Consider the following 22,202-nt stretch of genomic DNA (forward strand, 5'->3'; position numbering starts at 1 on the left):
AAGAAATGAGAGAGTCACAGAGCAATTCTAGAGGGGCTCTGCATATTACATTGTTTTAATATTAGATAAACAAATTGAACCTGGTATCCAATTGAACTTAAACCGGAAGTAAATATGTGTGGGTGGGTGTGGGATTTTGGTTTAATTTCAAGTATATCCAAAACAATATCAAAAGAGGCATATTTTTGACAGGATTATGGACAACAATCTCACAGAAGTGCCTTTTGTAATTGTAGGCAAATCAATCTGAGGGGGCTCATCATTTCACGGGAAATTCCCGAGGGCATTTTTACAAAAATCTTGGATTAGACAGGGTTCCACACTTGAGCAATAAGCTCATATGCTCATGTTGAACTAGTTTTAAGTGTAGGCAAATCTGCCTGAGGGGGGTTCATCATTTCTCGGGTTTATAATAGCATCAATTACACTACTGCCTATGCTCACTCTCTAGGTTCTCGGCCTGTGTATGGGACCGGTGGCAACCCACCATCGTGAAGAAATCGGGGAGCTACGAGTGAGTAGCGTAACCCGGTCTCGGAAATCTCCTATGGGGCATGTTCCTGGGTAAACAAAAAATAATCGATCAGACAATTCGATTATCGAAGGCATTAAAATAACCTCCGGTTGACCAAGTTGCCAATATAAATAAATGGAATACAGATTGTCTTCGAGCTTACATTGTTAAAAAGGAGCGGAGACACGTATTACTATCCCAATAATTATTCAATACGGTTTTTTGTTTGTCAGGAATTATCACTTAAACTATTGCATGTTGAGCTGGTGCCTACCTAGCCGCCTCTGATGAAATCTACCATTATTCAGAGTCTCTTTAAAATTCGACTCTGGTCACTTGTAACGTGCTGGATGCAGACACTATGCATCGAAGCAGTGTTTTGCGATAAGAAGCGGCCTTGAATAGCGTGAGTGAGTCACTTTGATCGCGAGCAAGCTAGACTACCAAGCTTGTCTGCCTTTGAACACCAAGTCATTTTTTTCACGGTTTCCGAACGCGATTGCTATTGTAGAAGTATATATTCTCTCAAAAGAGCAAGAAAGGAAATTCGACTAATGTTCTCCCGTCGTTTAAAAGCAAATATTATCTATTAAACGAAAAGTTCACGATTGTCAATAAACGGTTTAACCTATCTGAGCATAAGGTGAATGTAAATACTAAATTTAATAGAAAGGTTCTCCAAAATTTCTCTTCCACTGTCTACGTAAGGTCAGTACCCAGGGGAGGGGCCATGATGGGCCATGCTTCCCCCTCGAACCCTAAAATATTTAACTGTGAACCTATAAATAAATAAATTCGAAAATAACATCGTCGATTTTTGAAATGTGTAAAAATTTCAATTTTGCTCTTGTATAAATGAATCTGTTTCTTGCGCAAAAGTCTTCAAGCTGCAATATTGGGTGGTTTTAGTTTTATGATCATTGATGCAAGGCTACCAGACGTCCGATTCACCGATTTAGTCAGGACAGTACGTTACTTTCAATCCCTGTCCCGACTTTTTCGAACTGCAGTCGTGATGCGAAAATGTCTCTTTATTATTGTTTTTTTTTTTTTTTTGTTAACTCACAATTAGACATGTTCTTTATTGTATGAATAATTCTAAGTACGCAACATAGAATTATCATGACTTTTTAATGGCGTTCGCACTATTTGAACTATTTTGTAATATCTGTCTGTCTGTCTGTCTCTCTCTCTGGTCTACGTCAATGACAGAAATGCAAGCAATATTCTTATTTATTTTTAACCCAATTAAAGGAAAGTGTAAGGATTTAAAAGAAATAAGAAAGATCATCACTGTTGCTCTTCCTTAGAAATTAGAAGGATTTAGTCCAGCACCTTAACACAGTGTCCCACGAGTCTCTCTTGACTAACACTGTCAAATGTGAAGTGAATAAAATTTTCCGCCTGTTTACGTATAACGTTGCACAGATTTGGTAGTTCGCAAACGGTGTAATTATTTCGTGTTATCTTACGCAACAGCAAATACATTTCATAAGACTGTTCTGGACACAAGACTTGCATCAGTAAACAAGCATTTTGTCTGTTACAGTATCACAGGAAAAGAAAATCGTCCTGTAATATTCAAGCCTCTAGATATTTTCTATTAGTAATGTCTAATCACAATAATAAGTTAGACGAAATAACTCGCATTTTCACAACTACCAATATTCTCGTTTTTAATTACTTCGAAAATTATTTCTCGAAGATATCGGTTATACTACAAGAAAGCAAATCAAAATTAAAGTAAAAGTTCAACTACACGTATACCAAACGACATTTACAATATTGGAGGGACAGAACACTTAAAAGAAAATATTGTTTCATTCGAAGTTAAAGGCGTAGTGTAGTGGTTATTCTACCTGGTTTAAGGAGCTAAAGGTTGTAGGGTAGTGGTTACCGTTCAGGATTGTCAATCTGATGGTCGTAGGTTCAAACCCTTCCGCTGGCAGAAAATTTTCGTAAGTTTTAGACATATCCCATTGTGTTCATTGTCCACGCCGTGTGAAATGGAAGGATTCAGTTTGGAATTAACGATGGGGAGAGGGGAAATATTGAATTACAAAATCTCCATTTCAACGAACCGAGAAGTGGAGAAAAATTGAATAATTCTTATAAATATTAAAAATTACGTTCATTTTTTTAGTGGTGTAATCGCAGGTAAAATCAAAGATCTTACATGGAAGATTTTAATTTGCTCTGAACTCAGCCAAAAGGCATTTCGCACCGATCTAATATATTCTCCAATACATTTCAAAATGTTATTGAATGTTTCATGTCGATAATTTGACCAATGCATCCATTCTTGACGCTCAGACGATATTTTCTGCAACTACCTCTTCTCTCCAGTTCCTTCTCCTTCTTCTCTCCCCTCTTTCCGTTCTGCTTTTATCTCATATCGCCTTCCCTATTTTTCTCGCATCTTATCTCCATCCCACTCTTCTCCACTCCTCTTATCTCCTTTCCTGTCTTAGATTTCCGACTCCACTGCACTATTCTCTCTTTTTTCGTTCTTCTTTTTTTCTCTCCTTTACTCTACTCTCCATTTCCCTCTTCTCGTCTCCTCCTCTCCTCTCCTCTCGTTTTCCTCCTCTTTTCTCTTCTTTGTTCTTTTTTCCTCATCTCTCCTCGAATCTTTTTCCATTCTCCTCACTACATCTCCTCTCCTCGTCTATCTTATCTTTCTTCTCTCCTCTGCTTTTCCTCTTCTCCTTTCGCTTTCTCTTTCTCCTCTCCTTTGTGACCTTTCGTTTCCTCTCACCTCTTTTCCTTACTGTAGACTCATCAGCGATGAAATACTAGAAAACCTATTTTTTTCTTTCAGAAAGAATTTTGTCATTTGCGATATAATAGTTATATTTTTAATAATTTTATACAATAATACTTGTTTATATTTCTTTCGCGTATTTTATAAATATCTATTGTGCATGTGGCAACCCTGAAATTGAGCCTAATTCTGCACGCAACCCACCAACGGCTTGTGTAAATTGGGTTGCCTAGTTTAAAATGTCGTTGTCCTAAAACTTTTGAGAGACACTGTACAGAGTAATGACGGTCCATGGAGGGAGATTTGCAAATAACTCTTCCCGAATATACTTGTCATACGTCTTGCTGTCCATTTCATCGTGTACGTTGGCCGTGTTTTTTCCCTTTAAGTCCACTTTTTGCACAGAAAGGCTAATCGGGACTGGACCTACAGTTTAAACTGGGATCCGAACCACTATATGCCTCCAAAGGGTATCAAACCAGGACGTTACCACTGTGCCATCGGAGAGGCCTGTTTCACATTTCTCGGCACACTGTCTCGTTTAAGACAAAACCGTGTTCATTACCGGCATGCACCAAAGCAAATCTCTCCCCCCGACCTGTAAGTGCTCGCAAGCAACTCGTAAGGCCGCACAGAAAGTCTTGTTGTGTCTTTATTGTTTTGTCCCTCTATTCGTTTTGCACAGCAGCAGCTCGACAGTCATAGGCGGGTCTAGATTATTTTTTTCTGGGACGTGCACAGAATATGCTGTAAGTATTACGTAATATTGGAAATATAATGTGCAGATTTGCAACTTATTCGACACATCAAAGAGTGCCCTTATATCAGTGTTGTGCCCAGTGTTTTCGAAGGGGGAGGGTGTAGTACGTATACTTTTTAGTAGCTGGTCCTCATATGCCATCTTCTCCTGCTGTTGACCCTCTTCTTTTAGGAATACTTATCCAAGGAGGAGTTATGACCAGCATATATGCCCATTGGACACGTCACGTCATTCACATCAATATAATTGCAAGGGTTCGTTCTAGGTGTAATTTGTGGTCAGATGAACTAATCGGAACTGAGCCTTCAATGTATAATTCATCGTAGAATGTACCTCCACCAGGAAACTGAACCCAGGGTCCTTCGATTCTAAGGGGATAGCATTAGCAGAATTTCCGTCGTCGCATTATAATCAAGTGATCCAGGGTTCGATACCTGCTGGAGGCACATAGTACTTCGTATCTCACATAAAACTGTAGGTCCAGTCCCAACTAACCTATCTGCGCATAAAATTGGACTTAAAACTCAATCAATCAATTATTAGTAGAGGTGTGAAATAAAAGGAGTTCTATTGTATTTTTACTCATATGAAGGATACTTACAGAAAGGAGACTGACATTCTTTTAACTATCTAGGAAAAATGGCTCGATCATTTTTTTTATATCTTTTAATATAACGCTCTCAATACTTTTCATAATACTTAGTCATCATTTTGGGAGGGGCAAGTGAACCTCCTCCCGAAAAATCCGGCAATGTATTATATACAATGTGCCTGGGAAGTTTCGCCGCACATCGCCTCGTATTAAAGTTATATTCGAAGTCGTTGGATTTTGCGTACCTCTTGACGCTTTTTCTGCTCGTTTGGTGTTGCAAGAGGACCTTTAATCGCTTCGCTATTAATTTTGTAAACAGTTTTGAACGAAATTCCAGTCGTTTCAGCATTTTCGCTTGCAGTCCAACTAACACTTTTACCGGGATTTTTCTGCTTGAAGTATATTTATATTTATTACAATTTGTCTCTCTTTACTTGTAAGACTCTGGACACTTTTATGCTTGATAATACCACCCCTTGCCATTTTCCTGTTGTAGAATAATTATAATAATAAATTCCTTCAAGAAATACCCAAAATGAGAAAGCGCGTAGGCAAACAACAAACCACTTGACCCCCGACAGGAGCCGCCTATTCACGAACTTTTGCCTGGCCATTCCCCGCCCCCTTCCCTTTTCCCAACACGTGTTTGCAGCAAGTGGCAACCGTCGGACGGCTGTTAGTTTTAACTCCCCAAATCGCGGTAAACACAAGAAAGGAAAACGTCTTTTTTTGATGGTCCGAATTGCAAAAGAAGGTGTAAACCATCAAAGCCTTATATTTCCTCTGGTTTTTGCTTATTTATTATTTTCTCTTCGAATGATAACGACTTTTGTTTCTGACAGAAACACACTTGTTTAGGGGTGGTGATCTCAAAAGTAAAAGCCCATAAGGGCCCATACTGAACTCTTAACTTGGGCTCCACTATAGGGCACTATAGCAGTCACTATACTTAAGATATCAAAAAATATCAAGAGGGGTATATTTTTGACAAGTTTATGGACAAAAATCTCACAGATGTGGCTTTTGTAAGTAAATGTAGGCAAATCAATCTGAGGGGCTCATCATTTCACGGGAAATTCCCGAGGGTATTTTTACAAAAATCTTGGATTAGACAGAGTTCCACACTTGAGCAAAAAGCTCATATGGGCATGTTGAGCTAGTTTTAAGTGTAGGCAAATCTGCCTGAGGGGGGTTCATCATTTCTCGGGTTTATAATAGCATCAATTACACTACTATAGGCGGACTCGAATCCATGCCGTCCTGCAGTCGGAGGTCACGGAGGAGGACTTTTCTTATTTTACCTTTGGCTAATCGCGACGATGAGGATGAACAACGAATAGAAAAATCAAGAAGGTCACGCAAAATTGAAATTTTTACACATCCTTGCATCCTTGCATTGAACTCAAGTTTGAAAAAGGGTAAAATTAGCATGTTCTGAATTGCTACACATATAAATAGTTATTTCATTAATATTTGTCAATGTCTTTGAAGCAGTACACAATTATCGCTATAGTATCATAATTCATGATCTTATATATAAAAATATCCCGTTGAACGTGTGTCAATTCATTTATTTGTTTATTTTTTTTTATAAATTCCATGTGCAGAACAATGTAGCCACTAGGCTATATACTGCTATTACAAATAATGTTACCATGCTCTTGTTTAATGGAAGGGATCATCTAGTATGGAGGATCGAACGTGCTTTCAAGAACTCTAACCAATACATTATGCCCTTTGTTTTCTTGGAGCTACTGTTCCTAATTATTCTGTAGCCTCAATATTGTAAACGTTATCTGCAAAAAAGAAGTTAAATACTCAGATATAGCTCTGTACTTCTAGAATTACTTTATACACATGCATTTGAAATTTAACTCTGAATTTCTTTCTTCGTATTAGTATATCTAAGCTTGTGAATATATTTTATTTGTAATTTTATAACGGTTTCATGAACATCTACGAAATAGTTCCTTATAACTTGAAATATGGTGAATAGATATGAAATGTCTTGAAATTAATTTTCGACCACTAGATTTTGAATTATGTGTGATCCGTTTCCAGTTATTCATTGCTTAAACAAACGTTTTAAAACTATGTGGAATTTTCATTCTGGGATAAGTTTCTTTACTTGCTACATGTATCCGAACTACACTCTGTCCCACTTATCTCTGGAGCAGGTGAACGAAAACAAGTATCTGAGCAGCGATGAACACGTGAGAGGAATGGGATTGCGTGGAGGGAGGAAAGCCACTGCAGTTACCAGCCTTCCCAGCAGCATGCACTGATTCGCTCTGTCCACTCGATATAACCTCCGGTTGACCAAGTTGCCAATATAAATAAATGGAATACAGATTGTCTTCGAGCTTACATTGTTAAAAAGGAGCGGAGACACGTATTACTATCCCAATAATTATTCAATACGGTTTTTTGTTTGTCAGGAATTATCACTTAAACTATTGCATGTTGAGCTGGTGCCTACCTAGCCGCCTCTGATGAAATCTACCATTATTCAGAGTCTCTTTAAAATTCGACTCTGGTCACTTGTAACGTGCTGGATGCAGACACTATGCATCGAAGCAGTGTTTTGCGATAAGAAGCGGCCTTGAATAGCGTGAGTGAGTCACTTTGATCGCGAGCAAGCTAGACTACCAAGCTTGTCTGCCTTTGAAAACCAAGTCATTTTTTTCACGGTTTCCGAACGCGATTGCTATTGTAGAAGTATACAGGGTGCTCGGAAATTCCCCTTACAAACTCCAAGGGCTAGTAGAGGGGACTGAGTAGACAATATTTGGAATAGCAACCCATGTCCGGAAACGTTCCGTTTCCGTGCTACAACCATGACAATGTGTCGGATGTGCCTGTGTTGGTATGCAACCGGGTAGGCAGTACATGACTTCAGAAGATCACCTGATGACCTAAAGTGTAATCACTTATTACAACCATGTCAAATGAGGTGTTACGTAAGGTACAGAATTGAATGATGTGTGACAGTACATAATACAAACAAATTTATTTGGTAACAATGCCAAGGGAACAACAAAGAAACGTACTATTCATGGATCACAATAACACTTGTGTCGACAGTGAAACGCAACAATTTGTTTCTGTCTTCTGCACTGGATGTGTCGCATACGGCACTGCTCAACTACAACAGTGGCTCGATATGACGACCACCAACGTCGTTACACACATTATACAGACGAATCATTTTCCGGTACAATCGCTCCATCACACCGGTGTCTCGTTAGTCTCTTGTGCAGCGACCAGAACTCGTGCCAGCAGTTCTTCCTCTGTCCTTACATGAGTCTCGTACACCATACTCTTCATACGTCCCCACAAGAAATAGTCCAATGGCGTTAAATCCGGCGATCGGGGGGACCACACGATTGGATCACCTCGGCCTATCCATATTTGCCCGAATCTTCGGTTAAGATGTCTCCGAACGTCACGTGTAAATTGAGGCGGTGCGCCATCGTGCTGAAACAACAGTTCCTGACGGACGTTCAATGGTACAGCATCCAAGAACAAGGCCAATACTTCCTGTAGGAAGATCAAGTACGCGGCCCGTTAGCCTGGCTGGATACCGCGGCAGGGTAGACGTTACGTGCCATCAGGTGATCTTCTGACGTCATGTACTGCCTACCAGGTTGCATACCAGCACAGGCACATCCAACACATTGTCATGGTTGTAGCACGGAAACGGTACGTCTCTGGACATGGGTTCCTATTCCAAATTTTGTCTACTCAGTCCCCTCTACTAGCCCTTGGAGTTTGTAAGGGGAATTTCCGAGCACCCTGTATATTCTCTCAAAAGAGCAAGAAAGGAAATTCGACTAATGTTCTCCCGTCGTTTAAAAGCAAATATTATCTATTAAACGAAAAGTTCACGATTGTCAATAAACGGTTTAACCTATCTGAGCATAAGGTGAATGTAAATACTAAATTTAATAGAAAGGTTCTCCAAAATTTCTCTTCCACTGTCTACGTAAGGTCAGTACCCAGGGGAGGGGCCATGATGGGCCATGCTTCCCCCTCGAACCCTAAAATATTTAACTGTGAACCTATAAATAAATAAATTCGAAAATAACATCGTCGATTTTTGAAATGTGTAAAAATTTCAATTTTGCTCTTGTATAAATGAATCTGTTTCTTGCGCAAAAGTCTTCAAGCTGCAATATTGGGTGGTTTTAGTTTTATGATCATTGATGCAAGGCTACCAGACGTCCGATTCACCGATTTAGTCAGGACAGTACGTTACTTTCAATCCCTGTCCCGACTTTTTCGAACTGCAGTCGTGATGCGAAAATGTCTCTTTATTATTGTTTTTTTTTTTTTTTTTTTTTTTGTTAACTCACAATTAGACATGTTCTTTATTGTATGAATAATTCTAAGTACGCAACATAGAATTATCATGACTTTTTAATGGCGTTCGCACTATTTGAACTATTTTGTAATATCTGTCTGTCTGTCTGTCTCTCTCTCTGGTCTACGTCAATGACAGAAATGCAAGCAATATTCTTATTTATTTTTAACCCAATTAAAGGAAAGTGTAAGGATTTAAAAGAAATAAGAAAGATCATCACTGTTGCTCTTCCTTAGAAATTAGAAGGATTTAGTCCAGCACCTTAACACAGTGTCCCACGAGTCTCTCTTGACTAACACTGTCAAATGTGAAGTGAATAAAATTTTCCGCCTGTTTACGTATAACGTTGCACAGATTTGGTAGTTCGCAAACGGTGTAATTATTTCGTGTTATCTTACGCAACAGCAAATACATTTCATAAGACTGTTCTGGACACAAGACTTGCATCAGTAAACAAGCATTTTGTCTGTTACAGTATCACAGGAAAAGAAAATCGTCCTGTAATATTCAAGCCTCTAGATATTTTCTATTAGTAATGTCTAATCACAATAATAAGTTAGACGAAATAACTCGCATTTTCACAACTACCAATATTCTCGTTTTTAATTACTTCGAAAATTATTTCTCGAAGATATCGGTTATACTACAAGAAAGCAAATCAAAATTAAAGTAAAAGTTCAACTACACGTATACCAAACGACATTTACAATATTGGAGGGACAGAACACTTAAAAGAAAATATTGTTTCATTCGAAGTTAAAGGCGTAGTGTAGTGGTTATTCTACCTGGTTTAAGGAGCTAAAGGTTGTAGGGTAGTGGTTACCGTTCAGGATTGTCAATCTGATGGTCGTAGGTTCAAACCCTTCCGCTGGCAGAAAATTTTCGTAAGTTTTAGACATATCCCATTGTGTTCATTGTCCACGCCGTGTGAAATGGAAGGATTCAGTTTGGAATTAACGATGGGGAGAGGGGAAATATTGAATTACAAAATCTCCATTTCAACGAACCGAGAAGTGGAGAAAAATTGAATAATTCTTATAAATATTAAAAATTACGTTCATTTTTTTAGTGGTGTAATCGCAGGTAAAATCAAAGATCTTACATGGAAGATTTTAATTTGCTCTGAACTCAGCCAAAAGGCATTTCGCACCGATCTAATATATTCTCCAATACATTTCAAAATGTTATTGAATGTTTCATGTCGATAATTTGACCAATGCATCCATTCTTGACGCTCAGACGATATTTTCTGCAACTACCTCTTCTCTCCAGTTCCTTCTCCTTCTTCTCTCCCCTCTTTCCGTTCTGCTTTTATCTCATATCGCCTTCCCTATTTTTCTCGCATCTTATCTCCATCCCACTCTTCTCCACTCCTCTTATCTCCTTTCCTGTCTTAGATTTCCGACTCCACTGCACTATTCTCTCTTTTTTCGTTCTTCTTTTTTTCTCTCCTTTACTCTACTCTCCATTTCCCTCTTCTCGTCTCCTCCTCTCCTCTCCTCTCGTTTTCCTCCTCTTTTCTCTTCTTTGTTCTTTTTTCCTCATCTCTCCTCGAATCTTTTTCCATTCTCCTCACTACATCTCCTCTCCTCGTCTATCTTATCTTTCTTCTCTCCTCTGCTTTTCCTCTTCTCCTTTCGCTTTCTCTTTCTCCTCTCCTTTGTGACCTTTCGTTTCCTCTCACCTCTTTTCCTTACTGTAGACTCATCAGCGATGAAATACTAGAAAACCTATTTTTTTCTTTCAGAAAGAATTTTGTCATTTGCGATATAATAGTTATATTTTTAATAATTTTATACAATAATACTTGTTTATATTTCTTTCGCGTATTTTATAAATATCTATTGTGCATGTGGCAACCCTGAAATTGAGCCTAATTCTGCACGCAACCCACCAACGGCTTGTGTAAATTGGGTTGCCTAGTTTAAAATGTCGTTGTCCTAAAACTTTTGAGAGACACTGTACAAATCACTGCCTGGAGCCTGTCTGGTACCGATTTTACCACATCTGCAGTAATCTGAAGTGAAATGGCTTTCCATTCTTCCTGCAATACTAATTTTAGGTCGGAATTAATGGATATGTTTCTTTTTCTTATCTGTTTCTCTAATACATTCCATACATTTTCTAAGGGGTTCAGATCTGGGGATTGAGGGGGTGTGAAGTTGTTTTTGGGTGTTATATAACAGCCACAATTTTGTATTAAGGGTGGTATGCTTAGGAACGTTGTCATGTTGAAACAAGTAATCATTACCCAAGCTCATTTGAGCCGCACTAGCGCTCAATTTATTCTTCAATATATCAATGTACATGTACTGATCCATCGTCCCCTCTATGAAATGTAACATGCCGACCCCAGCAGCACTCATACAAGCCCATAATAAGAGTGAACCGCCACCGTGTTTGACAGTTGGGATTAAGTTGCGAAGCTCCAATTCTGTATTTCTTTGCCGACATACTATATGCCTACCATCCGATCCAAATAAGTTGAATTTGGTTTCGTCCGAAAAAATGACATTGTTCCAGAAGTCTGCGTCGTAATTGCGGTGGTATAGGGCAAATTCGTGGCTCTTCTTTCTGTTTATTACACTAACCCAAAATGTCTTCCTTGCCACACGTCCATGGTAGGCATTTCTTCGGCATACGTAACGAACTGTACTGGAGAAAACTTGCTTACCTCGGTCTTGAAAGTTTGCAGCCAACGTCAGAGCACTAGTTTTGGGGTCTTTTTTGATAGTTTGCAAAATAAACCGTTCGTCTTGAACAGAAAGCACTCTTGGTCGTCCATACCTCGGCTTATTTTCTACTGTTTTTCTTTCGCCAAAGCGATCTATGATCACGTGCACTGTTGATTTAGGAATTCCGGACAAGCATGATATTTCCCTTAACGACTTGCACTGGTTGTGTAGCCGGATAACTTGCCGACGTTCACAAACGGTGAACTCTCTCCTTCCGGAACCCACGTTGCACTATCGTGTTCAATGAGGCGGAGCTACTGCCCGTACCGAGACTTCCGAACTGACAGCTGTGAGCCCAGAGGTTGAAGGGGTCAGTCCAGGTTTATTGATCGTGTTTCACAGAGGTCATTTTTAATGTTTATTCCTAAGTGTCCAAAGACTTTTTGTGCCCATAATTTGGGGGATTTTTGTTATAATTGTTCTTGGATTGTTTATATTTTGATATTTTTATTTCGTTGTTTTGCCAAGAAAGAAATAATTTGAGGTAGAACCATTGCAGTTTTATCCCGCTCACTTACCATTATCCAGAACGCCAAGAGGATCCATTATTAACGCAACTACAGCAGTGTCCAAACACTTTTTACACTCACTGTGTGTGTGCGTGTGTGTGTATATATATAAACTGTAAACTGTCATTAACAATTATGAACTCAACGATAACATTAATATATATATATATATCAAAATAATTTTCAATAGTTATCCTTAACTAATAATTGACTTTCTCTCCTTTTTCTGATTATTTAATTGGTATCATTATTCATCCATGTTATCTGATTTCCTAAAAGAATATTTCTATGTTAAAATTCCCCCTTTTTATACTTGTCTGTAATGACGATTACTCGGTAAAGATCAACAAGCAAATTAATATAATACTACGAACAACTCTACGAAATGAAATAAAATAATAATAATAATTCTCTACGAAAAAAATGAAATTAAACCATCACCAATACGTTCGTCCAAGTCCCCTGTTGACCTCTCCCGTCACGTCGAGTGCCGGGATAAAAGAAAAGAGTAATATATTGGAAATGTACATTCATCTGACACAGTGAATTTTGGTATATAGTGGCTACAATGCAAACGGGAACGCATGTGCAAAACTATCATCTATAGGTCAAAATATATGTGTACATCAAACCTTGATATAAATAATGCTAAAGGAAAACAGGAGCACGTGGAGTGATTTACTCAAGTAATAAAATATGAACCTTAAGCCATATTTACCTCGTACTACAGATCAATCAGAGCTATGAGAAATTACAAGTATGAAAAGAGAAACAAGTGAAAAGGAATTAACCACACAGGAACAAGAGAGGGGAAAACAACAACTCAACATACTATATTAATGCAAGTTCACTCCTATGCTTAACTTTTTTAGTAGCCCATTGGTGGTAGGAATACGATGTGCTATTCACAGAGCCAATACTTCCATTCCCATAATGCAACCTTAAGATATGCAAGAGACGTACATTCTCTTGTACTTTTAGTTTGATTAGTGTTTTCTCGTTTTACTCCTTTTTAAAGTTGTAGGTATTCACGCCGATGATAATAAAACAATAAATATGCCTAGTGATGGCCATTAGTCGACTAATACTAGTCGATTATTAAGATAATGGAGAAAAACATCAACTTATCAAAATTTGTCTACTGAAAAAAATAGTCGATTAATATTAGTCGAATTAGTCGTTTGACTAATATCAGTCGTATATTATAATTGGCCATATATCAAGATTGGGTTACACCCACCGCTGATTATTCCTAACAAACTAAACTTATTGCAATTATTTACAGTCTTAACTAACTATTTATAGCCCTTAACGTAACTATTTACAATGCCTAACCTATTTACATCTCACATCCAGGCAGATATTGCACGTGTAACGTTATAGCACATTAAGTTACAAATCACAGAATAAAATTTATATTTCTTCTGAGTGGAATCAGCCGTAATGGATCTAAGTTCTTCTCTAAGAAAATCTTCCTAAGTCTTCTTCGCTTCTAGCTGCTGCATCTTGACGAAATTTTCCAAATATTATATTTTTGAATTCGGATTTCCCAGGATGAACTTTTCAACTGAGGTTTCTAATTCACACAACTGTTCATCAAATTTTCCAGTAATCTCATTACCAGCTGCGTGGATCTTCTTGGTCAGGTCACGTTTCAAACTCCAGTCCAAATCTACATTCCTGATTTTCTTCAGGCAGGAAGATGTTTCCTTGCGTATCTTCCTGTGAAAATATTCCTCTAATACAGGGTGATTCTTTATGTAGTTTACAACTTCAATAATTTATAATTATTTATTGGAACCACATACAGACTTGATTTATATGTCATTATGCGGCAAAACACTTCAAGTTTTTTATTAGAAATCTGTTATGGTTCAATGTGTGCACCGTTGGTCATCCTGGACACATTCCAACGAAAGTCATTTTCCTTCCAAACATTAACCAGCATTTCAGGGGTAACATTAGCGATGGCTGTTGTGATGCGATCTTGAAGTTCATGAAGATTATGAGGTAGGGGAGGGGTGTACACCTTATCTTTCACAAACCCCCACAAAAAAAGTCGAGGGGAGTGTAATCTGGAGATTCTTCTTTGCTGAGAGCACCATCACCGGCAAAGTCAATCTGGATATGCTCCAGAACTTCCTTCTTCCACAGTTGGATGAAGATGACTATGATGGGCGCATATGGTGGCAACAAGATGGCTCCCCGCCGCACTACCTGACAGAGGTAAGGGAATTCCTTGAACACGCATTTAGCTCTTTCCGCACCAGTGAAAGTCGCCATTTTCAACGATAGACCGGTGGCGCCGCATGTGATCAAGTCCGCAACTAAACACTACGTGAGTCAAAACTTGAAGTGTTTTGCTGCATAATGACATATAAACCATGTCTGTATGTGGTTCCAATAAATAATTATAATTTATTGAAGTTGTAAACTACATAAAGAATCACCCTGTATTGTACTACTTACTTTTTTAAATTTCCACTTGAGGCTTGAGGAAAAAGCTCTTTGCATCTTCTCCAGATCTTCGGCACACCTAGTGTATCAGCCAAGTTCCATTCTTCAATGATGGCGTCTTCTCCGTCCCTGGAGCACTGTGGTTGGTATTTCTACGTGTGGTTCTTCTGCGACAGATCCTTTCAAATCTTTCACCGACGCACTCTCCAGTGCTAGTTGGTCAGCTTCCTGCACGTTTTGCAACAGCGATTTAGCTTCAATCCAATGGACATTGACATGCACAGGATCTACGGCAACGAGTTGCAACAATCGCAACCTGAATTATGCTTTCAATAATTGAAACGTGGAACAGATAAATGTATTGTTATATCGGTCATATTTTAATGCAAGTTTACATCACGTCTATGGACTGCGAGAAATGTTAGATCAATGGATTTATGGCTTCAATTGTAATATTTAGCAGCGTCACTAAGGATCGAAATTTACAATATGATCATTCTAGTGCTAGTGTTATTTTAGTTACATTTTGTTCGAGAAAAAGATGTTTTCATGTGAATATATTGTTTATTTCGGTATATCTGCACGAGAGCCAGAATTCAATGAAAGAGAAGGAACTGTATGTATTCTTTCCATGGTTGCGATAGGGTCACTCCACATCAAATCAACGCAAAAAACTAAGATTTTGACACCCACCAACTCCGCTTTCGATTAAATTTGGTATACATCCTTCCATTTTGATTGAAAGAAACTCCCTAAATTTTTTTTCACTCTATATGAAACGTTTTCACTTTACAGCACTTTGAAATGTCATCAAATCAGTGTTGTCTGTCAGTCTTGAAACCTAGACACAATATACCCTTGCTTAAATTTTATTTATTTTCTCCTTAACCAATCATCAGATATCTTTGAAACTTTATACAAAATTCAATGAAGTAACGAGGATTTCAGAAAAAAATACATCATCACTCAAAAATTTTTACAAATGCCTATAAAAAGACTAATGATGGATTTGTATCCTAATTTTTGTGGTGGGAAAACTAGGTTACGAAAATCTGAATTTTCATCGTATGGGTATGATGAAACAAAAAACTTTTGATGTTGAAAATCATTGCAAAGACATGCTCTTTCTCTACAAAATATAATTTTTTTGTCTTTTTTGTTCCTTCTAACGAAAATTTTACGTTTTTTGGAAATTGCCTAAAATTTCAGGACTGCCACTTGATCATGGCCGTATATAATGGGAGGATTTAACGGGCCCAATGCCCTCTATCTGTTTAGTAAACATTTAATTTTTTTACGGGTCCAATACCCTACATTTGCTTAATAAACGTTTTTTAAACTAACCAACTCTCTAGCCTTCTTAAACCCGAACGTTCATGGCTGCAGCAACTCAGGCCTTCAATCTGTCCCTTTCCTGAGCAAGATCTATATACTCTTTTCCATCCCTACCGATTTCCTTTCGGTCCATCTCAAAGTTATCCCTCCATCTTCGTCTTGGTCTTCCTATTGGTCTCTTACCATCAGGTTTCCCAACAACAATCCTGTAAACTCCTCTTTCCTCTCCCATTCGTGCCACATGGCCTGCCCACCTAAGTCTTCTTGATTTAATCATTCTAATAATATCAGGACATGAATACAAATTATGTAGTTCTAAATTATGTAACCTTCTCCACTCACCTGTCTCCTCATCCCTTTTAGGTCCAAATATTTTCCTAAGGATCTTATTTTCGAATACTCTCAATTTATGTTCCTCTTTCAATGTAAGGGACCAAGTTTCACACCCATATAATACTACAGGCAAAATTACTGTTTTGTATATTTTACTTTTAGTTTCTTAGATATTAAACGAGAAGACAAAAGTTTATGAGGAGAAAAGTAACATGCATTTCCTGAATTAAGCCTACTTTTTATTTCCTCTTTAATATCATTTTCATTTGTAAGTATTATTCCTAAGTACTTGAATTTGGAAACTGGTTCAAACGAGTTGTTATCAATAATTAGATTTTGATTATTACCTAACACTTGGTTTCAGCCTGTAAGCATATATTTAGTTTTCTCTTTGCTATCTTCCAAACCTATCTCTTTAGCTGCTTTAAAAAGTATTTTAGCATTATTCTTAATTGTATTTATATCATCCCCTAATTAGTCTACATCATCTGCATATGCTAATAAAACGGATCACCGTTTAATTTTAGTCCTTCGTTAGTTTCTTTTACCTTCCGAACAGCATATTCTAAGGCAAAATTAAAGAGTCATGGAGATAATGCATCTCCTTGTTTTAACCCATCATGAATTGTAAATTTGTCAGACACATTAATACTCACACGAATTTTACTTTCTGTTTCACTGGTGCATACTTTTATCATATTAACAAGCTTCTTAGGTATTCCAAACTCGACTAATATATTATGTAATTTATCTCTTTTGACCGAATCATATGCTTTTTTTGAAATCAGTGAATAGCTGATGGACACTTTGATTATATTCCCACTTTTTCTCAAGTGTCTGTCTGATGTGAAAAATTTGATCCGTAGTTGATCTGTTACGTTTAAATCAACATTGATAATCATCTATAATTTCATTAGCATATGGGGTTACTCTTGTTAAAAGAATTTTGATAATATTGTATATGTTGTTAAGAGTGGAGAGATTCCACGGTAATTATTGCAGTTCATTTTATCTCCTTTTTTAAACACAGGAACAATTATGGATTCTTTCCACTGTTGAAGGATTTCTTCTTTTTTCCATATTAAACAAATTAATTTATGAATTTGACATATTAACGAATTTCCACCATATTTAATTAACTCAGCTGGTATTAAATCAATGCCAGGTGCTTTGTTATTCTTTAGCCTTTTAATAGCATCTTTCTCTTCAGTCAAGTTAGGTTCTGGAACTAAAGGTTCTGCTGTGTGAACTTAATTTACTTTTGATTTATCTCCTACATGAACATTTAAGAGGTCAGCCAAAAAATTACCTTCTTTATCTTTTATCGAGTTTACTTTAGGTTGCCACTCTTTTCTAAATTCATTTACACCTTTATATAAATCTCTGATACATTTTTTTGCCTTTTGTTTCAATTTCATTCATTTTGCTTTTCAAGTAGCTAATCTCTTTTTTTTTACTTCGAAACGTGCGGTTAACTTCTCGCTTTATTCTATTATAATTGCTTAGATTTGTATTTGAGTTATTTAACCACCTAAGTCTAGCCTGATTTCTTATTTCTATTAGATTATGACATTCGTTATCAAACCATGGCTTACTTTTTCTTGGTTTATGGTATCCTATACTTTCTTTAGCTGCTGATACTATTGCATTACGTGTGTGCTCCTAATTCTTATTTACGTCTGTTTCATTTATATTTTCATTGTCATTTAAATCCTGCAAAACATCAAATCTATTTGACAGTTTAAATTGGTAATCTTTCTTAATTCTTTCATCAGCAAATTTTCCTGTATTAGATTTTATAACTTTTAGATTTTGTTGCTTATGATTTATCACTGCGAGTCTTTCTCTTAATTTAGCAATTACTAAATAATGGTCACTGACACAGTCAGCACCTCTATGTGAACGAACGTCAATTATACTAGTATGCCTTCTCTTATCAATGAGAATATGATCTATCTGATTATGAGTTTTACCATCTGGAGAAGACCAGGTATATTTATGGAAATCTTTATGTTTAAAAGTGGTACTTTTCACAATTAAATTCCTTGAGGTTGCAAAAGTAATTAATCTTATACCATTATCGTTACTTAATTCATGAAGACTTTCTTTACCAATTGTGGGTTTAAATATCTCTTCCTTACCAATCTGTGCATTACAGTCACCCAACAGCATTTTCATATCATACTGGGAAAATTTATCAAAGGCCTGTTCTAACTCTGCATAAAAAACATCTTTAGTGTTATCATCTTTATCATGTATGTTTATTAAAATAATTCTACACCACCTACCCTGTAAAACTGCATATGATATACTATCATTAATAAATTTTACTTTTTTAAGAGCAGAGATAATTCTATTATTTATGAAGAATCCTGTTCCAAAATTATGATTTTCAGTACCACCATAGAATAAAGTATAATTTTTAATTTTACAATTCCCTTCTCCTGGCCACCTAACTTCCTGGACAGATACTATATCTAATTTATACTTAACTATCTCATTAACTGTACACTGAAATGCCCTAGGCCGGTAAAGGCTCAGAACATTCCAGGTGCCTAATTTAATATCCTTATTAATAATGTAGATCTTATCCTTAGTCCAGGGACCTCCCAAAGTAGTCCCCACCCGGAGATCCGAATGGGGGACTATTTTACCTCCGGAATATTTTACCTTGGTAACATCCATGGCCTTATATTGCTGTTTCTTGACATGTCTTTTTACAGTGCAAAGTTGTCAGCTCTACGCCTAACCCCCAATATGAATGGAGGACCGCATCTGTCGTTGGTCAGCGGATCCCTCGGATCTAGCTGGGAGGATCACATAGTAGTCCACCAACCATACCCCACTTCTGCCAATTGTGGGACGCTCATAGAGCCATGACAGGACAGCTCTGTAAATCCCAACAGAGCAAAATGTTGACCATTTCACTCTGTTGGTTGACTAACTGCAGTGAACAAGCCACTGGGCGATGAGGTTGTCACATCCCTACGCCAAAACGTTTTTTAAAACATTATAAAATCTGTAGGTCTTGTCATGTTTTTATTTACCTTTCTTGGTTTTACCAAAACTACGTTGACTTGTTTTTGTTTGTTATGTATTACAACTTTCAGTGTAAAATGGCCAATACAAGCGCTGGATCTGAAACTTGGAATAAATTAATAACATCTCAAAACTTCATCCATAGGCGTGAGTACAGGGGATGCCAGGGTTGCCTGGGCACTCCCTAATTTGTCCTCAGAGAAAGAAGTAGAAACTAACATAAAATAATGAAAATGGTTTTAATGTTTTAAGAAAGTAAGAAATTCCGTTTGAGATTCCCTGCTATCTCGCACTCCCCTACTTCAAAAACAATGTGATATTGATTACTGTAATAATCAGTAATCACGTAGTAAAGATGATGTTTCTCACTTCGTAAATCGCACAGAAACCGACATTCACTTACCCCTCAGCTGATATTACCTGTAGAGATCTAAGACTACTATTGTGTTGTATTACATTTGTCAGAGTTAGTTGATTTTCAGTTGATTACTTTTATTATTTAAGTAATATAAATATCGTCATAGTAACAAAAAAAACGTGTAATCAATAGTCAATAATTTCATGTCCATATATACCTAATAGTTTTTTGTGAGAAAGGAACACGAAGTCGCGAAACTTAGGCTAAAATTGTTCACATAAGCATTTGAAACTCCCCTTAAGGTACTCCCAAATAAATTAATCTGCACACGCCTATGAAAGATCTAGTGCTGCTGAATCTAACATGTGATTTCTGCACAATTTCCGATTAGCATTATCCCTGCTTAAGAATTTCTCACGGAATGGAAATTCCATAATGCAAAACGCATTTGTGTGTTATATAGTGCTTTATTTTCCCCAGTATTTCTTCCAGGATGTGAGAAGAATCAACATCCCTCGTGCATGCAGGAGATAAATGTTGCCGCTCTATCTCTTGCAATTATGATTTTCTTGTCACACGGGATGTGTGCAACGACAAAATATAACCTTGTCACTCAAATTACATATCATACATCTTGACACGTGAATCCTACCTAGATGTTGCAATGCTCTTAATGATGTCGTTTTTTTTTTTACTATTTATGTAATCCTTTGGAGAGAGGTGAATTCGTCAAATTCTGCATTGGACATTTTCTGTCGAGCAAAGTCGAGCATAACGGTAGAGAAGGGGAGAAAACGAGTTCATTGGTCGGCTCTTGGGTCACTACTTTCGCAGAGGACTTCTATTCTGTCCCGATTGTCTCTGGAACAAAGAAAGGAAAACAAGTCTCTGCGCAAGTAGTGACGCGCGACGGCTCCACCAATGAACACGTGAAAGGAATTGGAATTGCGTTGAGGGGGGAAAGCAACTGCAGTTACCAGTCTTCGCTGCAGCGTGTACTGCTTCGCAATGCCTACTCGATCCTCCCCTTCCCCTTCTCTCCGCAATGCGTAGCCTTGCTCCAGAGATAAATGGACAGAGTATAGGAGATTTGAGGCTTCTCTCGTGGCCTTAGATGGCCTAATTTTTATGTGTCACCTGCTGATTTCATTGAAGGCTTCTTGTTAGTGTTAAAAGTCGTCTCACGCTTATTTTTAGACGTCAAGATGTACTGGCCAATCTCTGTTTACTCTTATCTTAAAAGACGTTGTATTGTTGCTTGTTATCGCTTAATTTTATACGTCAAGGGATACGATTGCTATTCATTTGCATGTTAATTTTTGACTAATTGTTATTTTAGTCGTTTTCGTGAGGGAGAGACCGCGTCTTCCTTACTTCATCAAAATATTCATCAGATTTACATGACAGCAAATTACGTAGGTGATGGTTGTTTTATTCTCACCTTTTAAATAACAAGTTACCAGTAGCTATAAGGTTTGTTTTGTATGTAATCAAGATTCAAGATCAGAACAAAATCTAATTGAGCATTTATTCAAAATTTTCAATTTTGGCAAACTCAATGTAAGTTTTACCTTGGCTTTACATCACGATTAAATCATTTTGGCAGACCGTATGAATGCTAAAAAAGCAGATCAACCTGCTAGAACCTTATGCTAAATTAATATTGTAATTCTTCTTTCGATATCGATAATAACTGACATTTACGGACGAAAAAAACAATTTCCCAGTATTTTATCGCACTGATTAGTACATAAATAATTTCACCCATCCTCTATGAACCTATGACGCACGAATGTTTTTTTTTTTTCAGATGTGGAGAGAAATATAATTTGCGGACACCGTGCGTGACGTACTTCTATCCAGTTTCAGGATGTGTATTCAAACATTTTTCCTCGAGAGGGTTTGCTTACGTAATAATCATAGAATCCAGTTTCCGGTCGTTTCTCTATTGGTCCAGCGATCTTATCTCGTTAGGGATTTAAAAAGGTAGTTCCCTGAAAATATACTAGGTTGAAGGACGTTGCAGGTGAAGCAATACTTCCATATTCGACACCTCACTTTCCTGTGGTTCACCGGGCTGCAATGATCATTACTATCGCATTAGCGGCATTCCTGCCGGGTATATTATGTGTAAGTACAAAATTACACATATGCAAGTTTTCAATGTACGAACACAATCTTTTCATTATCTGACTCAAAAAATAAGTTTTATTGAAATAGTTCGTATTGCATTCCAGTGAAAATATGTTTTTCTTTCTTCGGTTTTTTTCCTCTTTATGCTAATCGTAACGAAGGTGATGAATGATGATGCCCATGAAGAGGCTCAAACCTTGTGTGGTGAGCCAATGATTGATTGATTTGCTTTATTTTAGTTGGCTTTTTGTGCCACTTCTTGGCTACTTTGCGAAGATGGGGATGAGTGATGATATGATGAAATTGATGA

At 37.3% G+C, this 22,202-nt stretch overlaps 1 protein-coding gene across 1 annotated transcript in view; it reads left to right on the forward strand.

The window, feature by feature from the left end:
• The first annotated feature begins 21,761 nt into the window (after positions 1 to 21,761).
• LOC145995338 (uncharacterized) overlaps positions 21,762 to 22,202 on the forward strand; it is a 44,097-nt gene continuing 43,656 nt past the window's right edge. Inside the window, exon 1 of the mRNA XM_083131951.1 lies at positions 21,762 to 21,889. Within this exon, the coding sequence (XP_082988077.1) occupies positions 21,842 to 21,889 (48 nt within the window). The 5' untranslated portion in view covers positions 21,762 to 21,841. The remainder of the gene's footprint in view (positions 21,890 to 22,202) is intronic.

Source organism: Lepisma saccharinum, chromosome 11, assembly GCF_977018435.1.
Source record: "Lepisma saccharinum chromosome 11, izLepSacc3.1, whole genome shotgun sequence".
NCBI classification, from domain to species: Eukaryota; Metazoa; Arthropoda; class Insecta; order Zygentoma; family Lepismatidae; genus Lepisma; species Lepisma saccharinum.